At 49.0% G+C, this 6,594-nt stretch overlaps 1 protein-coding gene across 4 annotated transcripts in view; it reads left to right on the forward strand.

The window, feature by feature from the left end:
- Positions 1 to 6,594, forward strand: part of Myrip (myosin VIIA and Rab interacting protein) — a 194,785-nt gene that overhangs the window by 125,527 nt on the left and 62,664 nt on the right. For all 4 annotated transcript variants that reach the window (XM_031343475.1, XM_031343476.1, XM_031343477.1 and 1 more), the window contains one exon: positions 4,719 to 4,855. In XM_031343475.1, coding sequence (XP_031199335.1) covers positions 4,719 to 4,855 — 137 coding nt within the window. The remainder of the gene's footprint in view (positions 1 to 4,718; positions 4,856 to 6,594) is intronic.

Here is a 6,594-nt window from a genome sequence, read left to right on the forward strand (position 1 = left end):
TGTCCCCGGGCACGGAAATGGCTGTCCCCTGGCACGGAAATGGCTGTCCCTGGGCACGGAACTGGCTGTCCCCGGGCACGGAACTGGCTGTCCCCGGGCACGGAAATGGCTGTCCCCGGGCACGGAACTGGCTGGAATTCTGAATGCTATCCTGCTGCTTACAGGGTCACCATATGGTGCATTTGTTGCTTTTAGAAATTATATTGTATTTTATGTGCATACAATGGATACATATGAGCCCCAGCACTCATCACCGGTGCACATGTGAGGTCAGAGGACATGTATCAGTCTTTCTCTCCCTCTAGCTGCAGGTTCTGGAGTCTGAACTCAGGTGGTCAGGATTAGAAGCATGTGCCTGTGCCCTCTGAGGGTGACTGCTCTGCCAGCTGCGTCCTTTGCCAGGTGCTTTGTTGTATCGTCTTTAATTTCAGATGAGCCACACACCTCTGCCTGTCTTAACTGTTCTTCTCTTTTCAATTCCATACACAGACAAGTCAGCACAATTGCTGAGGGTACAAGCTCTGTAGCCCCACCATGTGGCACACAACCTGGTTCTGCCTCCCCCTAGTATCCTCATACAGGTACCATGGGATGCATAGTGTGCCCTCTGGCGAATGGAGAAGGATAAAGAACATTCACTGGGGATGTTTTTTAGCTTAAAAAGTTAATCTTATACCACTTACATGATTGTCTGACACTCAGGAAGTTCAGGATGCATCATGCCCATTGCGGGTGTGGTCCGTGGAGCCCTGGGGACTTGGAAGCTGGATGTGGCAGGAGTCACCACTCAGGCTGCATCACCTTCAGGCTCAATGTCCCATCCATCCTCCCCACCCCACCATGTTGAATAGCTTGTCACCTTGACAGGATTCTTAGAACCACCTGAGAGATGAGCCTCTGGGCATACCTGTGAGGAAGGTTTTAGGTTGGGTTGAGGTGAGAATGTGGGTGGGGTCCTAGACTGAATGAGAAGGAAACAGGAAACTGGTGCTGTACTGATCTCTGTCTGCTTCCTGACTGTGGATACAAAGTGTCCAGCTGCCTTTCACTCCTGTGGCCATGCCTCCTCTGTGGCCATGCCTCCTCTGCCAGGCTTGCACTGTGAGCCAAAATCAGCCTTTCCTTCCTAAAGCGACTTTTGTCAGGAATAGTATCACACAGCTGGAGGAGTTTGCTTTTGTGGGGCTTGGGTCAGTCTCAGGGTCCTTGCTTCTAGCCTTGAGTTTCCTTACCTTGTTGCTGTTTGTAAGCAAGCCTCCACTCCCTCACCTTAGCAAGCTGGGTCACATTAATAGCTATCGCCACCTGTCAGCCGAGCATGACACTTGAAGCCTCCTAGCCGTGTATGTCCACACTGGGGGGACATCCCCGAGTGCAAGCTGTACTTTCCTATCTTGAGTCTATGCATCTCTCTACTTCTCAGAATAGATTACTCTGACTTGCTCCTTCAGAGCATTTCTGTCATCAGACTGTGGGAATCTTCCTTCACACACACTCGAGTGACTGACAGGCCCTGAGTCAACCCCTGGGCTCTTCGGGAGCTGTCGATCTATTTCTAGCTCACTAACCCTCTCACCTGGAAGTGTTCAGAGTCACACTCTCGAGCCTCCCTCAGATCTGCCGAGGCAAGAATGCTTAGGAGGGGCCCAGCAAGTGGAAATCAGCAAATGCTCAAGGCTGGAAAAAACCTGCTCAAGGCTGGGAAGGGCACAACTCAGGAGGTAGAGGCAGGAGGATCTCAAGTTCAAGGCTAGCCTGGGCTACATAGTAAGGCATTGTTTTAGAAAAAAGTAAAAAAGACAATGTGAGACTTCAATGTTGTTTTCCTGTCCAGACTGTTTTTAGCATTTATTTAATGATTATATCAACAACCTTTAAAAGAGTGAGAAGGCGCTTTAGACATAATGAGTTGGATGCAGATAATAAATAACAAGCTCTGAAAAATCACCTAGAATGGAATACTGTGCTAGCTCATACCCCAGCATTATGTCAGCCATCATTATAAACCTATGAATATTGATCTTTTTTTCCTTGTAAGGGCTTGTATTGGTTTGAATGAAAATGGCCCACATAGGCTCACATACTAAATGCTTAGTCCCCAGTTGATAAGCTGTTTGAGAAGGATTAGGGGGTGTGGAGTGGGTGTGGCCTTGATGACGTGGGTGTGTCACTGGGGGTGGGCTTTGAGGTTTCAAAAGCCCATGCCAGGTACAGTGTCTGTCTGTCTGTCTGTCTGTATATATGTACCTGTCTGTATCTGTCTGTCTGTCTATGCCTATTGCCTGTGGGTCAGGATGTAAAGCTCTCAGCTACAGCTCTGTCCGTTCCCCCACCACACTGATCATGAACTAACTCTCTAAAATTCAAGGCAAACAGGGAAGTGAAATGCTTTCTTCTATGAGTTGCCATGATCATGGCGGCCCTCGCAGCAGTGCTGTGGTCATGGCAGCCCTCGAAGCAGCAGAACGGTGACTGTGAGTTGCCTTGGTCATGGCACCGGTGACTGTGAGTTGCTTTGGTCACAGCGACCCTCACAGCAGTGCTGTGGTCACGGTGGCCCTTGAAGCAGTAGAACAGTGACTATGAGTTGCCTTGGTCATGGCGGCCCTCGAAGCAGCAGAATGGTGACTGTGACTGGGCTCAAGAGAAGATTGTGTTGCTGTTTTGGTTTCGATTTGTGTTTTGGGAATCACGCCATTAAACCTTTGAGTTTTTTGCAGGACACCATATCCAGGGAATCATTCCAGAATAGGGTCAAGTGGGTGTGGCTGTCTCTGGAGCGTCTCCTCAATACTGAGCAGGTGATTGTGTGACTTGATACCGGCAGGTGACAGGGCCAGCCAGGGAGTTCTGCTGGCAGAAGGCAGAGCCAGTGGCTTGGAGGGAAACCTGTGGTTGCATAACAGCATCCCAAGCTGAGGCCGATTCTGGGTTTTGGGGCTTCAGTGAACAGTCAAAGGCCTTCTAACGGGCTCTTGCCAGGGTCTCTATAGGAGAAAGCCACGTGGTGGTGCTGCTGCTGTTGTTGTTATTGTTTCATCTTTCTCTCTAATAATTTAGAAGAGTTTGGTTTCAATTACTGTATCCATCTTGATAGCTGTGTGTTACTCAGACTGGTTCATTTTCCTTAGAAAAAGGAATGAGGTGAGTTACTGGCTCTGTCTTTTATGGTTAAAGTTTAAAGCAAGGTTACCACTTTACTTTCAAAAACACCCAGTAAATTTTGCTAGGTCCCTGGTCACTAAGCTTTGTCCTGTGGAGAATTTTGCTTAAACACAAATAGTGGGTGGCTAGGGTTGCGCTTCCTCACCACACCTGTAGGTGGCACTCGTACTGTTGGTCACCTGGGAAGCCGTGCGATCAGCAGAATTGGATTTGAGCCAAGCCTGCCTTACAGCCTACACTTGCTTAGCAGACCCCTAGGTGGCGCTCGAGCCGCTGGCTCCAGGACCAGCGATAGAGCAAGGAAATCCGTGGGGCTTCCTGCCTTGCTGGAGTGAGGACCTGGGGACACCTGGCTTTGTCACTAGCTACGGGAGCCTGAGCAGAATTCTTTGCAGGCAGTTCCTGCCTCCTCAGAACTGTTTCAATCCAGTCAGCCCAGGTCAGTCTGGCTTTCCTAGGTGAGGGTATAATGAGATTCGAATTCTTTCAGTGCTGTCCTTGAGCTGAATTAGGATTCTAGTGTGCCTTGGAATGAAAGGACACAGTGTTTACCAGCAAAGTCATGCAGTGAAAACATAAATTAGAAAAGTGCTCACACAACTAGCTCACTGAAGGGCTTCGCATTTGTGGTGTGCTGCTAAGTGGTGGGTTTTAAAAGGGAAACATTGTTACTTTACGGTTTTCTTCTGATTCTTTGCTTTGTGGGGCTTCCTGTTGCTTTATCTCTGAACTGAGCAAAAGGCCTAACTTGCAATAGGAGCGCTACAGGAGTTTCTGCCGATCAGACTTCAAGGCACTAATCCAAGGGTGCTGCGCACACTCGGGCCTCCGGTTTGTTTGTTCTTTGGTTGAATTTGAATTTTTTTTTTCCTTTTCCTTTGGAAATCTTTATATTCTTTTTCTGAATTTTCCAAAGGGAGTGTGTATTTTTACATTCACAGTAAGAAACGTTATAGAAGGCTGTTCCTCAAATGGAAGGGCTTTGGAGTCTGTTCTCACCAAACATGAAGGAAACTCCCACTGTCTACACTGACCATGGCTGCCTTGTTCACTGGGAAATAGCCTTCCCATAGTGCTTCCCAATGATTGAAAAGAAACTGGAGCCTTTTGCCGGCTCATTGGTTCTTTTTATTTCTCCAAGCTGGATTAAAGGTGCTGCTGATAACACAGTAAGAATATCAACTAAAAGCTTTTTGCTAAACAGATGTTTCTGTGAATTAGCTTTTCTGCATTAATAAACCACAGAGAATTTAGTGGCTTAAAATAGCAAGCACCAGGGGCTCACTGGGTAGATTCAGATTGTCCTGCTTCTCGACCAGGGGGCCCCTGTGCATCTCTGGGCCAGCTGGCGGCTGATAACCTGATTCACCTCTCAGGGCTTGGCTCACCAAAGGTCTCTGTCCCAGAGCAGGCCAGCCTGGCTCCACACACATGGTGACAGATAGAAGGATCCCTAGAGTTTCTGGAGGCTGAGGCACAAATACCACCTCCTTGTAGAGGGGGCTGTCAGGGGTTGTCACCACTCTACAGTTTCACTTTTGCTTGTCTAACAGGCTTCTGAGGACACAGTCTCTGGAGTGGTTCTACAACAATGTGAAGAGCCGCTTCAAGCGCTTTGGCAGCGCCAAGGTCCTGAAGAACCTGTACAGAAAACACCGTCTGGAGAGTGGTGCCTGCTTTGACATCCTAGGTACTAGAGTGCCCACTGCTCTAGGAGGGGTTGGTAGCTGCGGGTAAGAGGAGAAAGATGGCCTGGCTTGCAGGTCCTCTTCTCAGGGATGTGGGCTTGCAGGTCTCTTCTCGGGGGTGCACACTCTTCATAGAGACAAAGAAACTTGTTTAAATAGTAGGTTCTGGAAAGAAGACAGGTGGTGGGGAGTGTCAGGTTTTTAACTCAGGATTTTGTCTCAGTGTGTTCAGGTGTATGTGAATGTATATGTATGGGCGTACGTGTATGTGTGTGCACTTGGATGGGAAGGCCAAAGGTCACCTTCTAGTGTCAAGAGTTGTCTACCTTGTTTTTGAGGCAGGGCCTTTCATGGGCCTGGAACTCACCAAGTAGATTAGAGCAGCTGGTGAGGGAAACCCAGGGACCCACCTGCCTCTGCCCCTCCATTATCTCCACCAACCACCAGTGCTGGAATCGAAGGCACATGCCACCATGCTCAGCTTTTTATACTGGGAATCGAACTCAGGCCCTCAAGCTTGAATAGCAAGCGCTCTTATGGGCTGTGAACATTCCTACTGGACAAGACTTGTTGAGAGCTTGGAAAGCCAAACTATTTCAGCAAATTGTATGTGTTTTAATTATGGGTCCTTCTAGTCTAAATCATCTCCATGTGTTCATGCACACAAGCACATGTATGTGAAGGACAGAGGAAAGCATGGCATTCCCTGCCCTATCGCTCTCCCATTCCCTTGATACGGATGGAATCCCCCACTGACCTGGAACCAGTCTACAGCCAGCAAGGCCCACCAGTCCTCCTGTCTCTCATTCCCTTGATACGGATGGAATCCCCCACTGACCTGGAACCCGTCTGCGGCCAGCAAGGCCCACCAGTCCTCCTGTCTCTCATTCCCTTGATACGGATGGAATCCCCCACTGACCTGGAACCAGTCTGCGGCCAGCAAGGCCCACCAGTCCTCCTGTCTCCACTGCCCACAGCACTGGAGTTACAAGTGTATGTGAAGCTTTTTACACTGGTCCTGGGGATTCAGGTCACACTAGTCCTGGGGATTCAGGTCCTTATGCTTCTGCAGCAGTGCTCTGACCACTGAGCAGCCTGCCTAGCCCCTAGAAACAACTCTTAACTATGACGCCCTGGTGATAAACCCTTGGAAAGTTGTTTCCATGTGGAGATGAAAGACCAGATCTATATCCTGAGAGTTCACACACCCACTTACTCATACTCTGAGTTCTATGTCCCATCCTTGGAACCCAGTGTCCTAGCAAAGTGACAGGAATGTCAGTGTCCTGCTGGGAAGCCCAGAGGACAAACTTTACCTGTAAGCTTCACAGGAAGCTGTTTAGCTGAGAAGAGCAGCCTCCGTGTGAGATCAGATATGGTGGCTTATCTCGCGTCTTTCTCAGACTGCATCTTGGGACACTTCTGCTGTAGAGAAAGGGGACAGTTAAACCATTAGTTCAGGGCAACTGTTTGAGTATCTGCCAGACCCCATCTAAAGATAAAGAGATGCCACTTCACACCGCAGGGTGCTATCTGTGTGCCTGTTTTTTCTGGTCAGGAAGTCAAGGGCTAGAGAGGGTTATGACCTGCTGAAGGTGACATGGCAGGCGATGTGCAGGTCCAGAAACTGGCCACACGTTCTCATGTTCTCCAGTTCTCACCTCATGGCTCTCCAGTTCTTACCTCATGGCTCTCCAGTTCTCACCTCATGGCTCTCCAGTTCTCACCTCATGGCTCTCCA

This window comes from Mastomys coucha, unplaced genomic scaffold (genome assembly GCF_008632895.1).
Source record: "Mastomys coucha isolate ucsf_1 unplaced genomic scaffold, UCSF_Mcou_1 pScaffold23, whole genome shotgun sequence".
Classification (NCBI taxonomy): domain Eukaryota; kingdom Metazoa; phylum Chordata; class Mammalia; order Rodentia; family Muridae; genus Mastomys; species Mastomys coucha.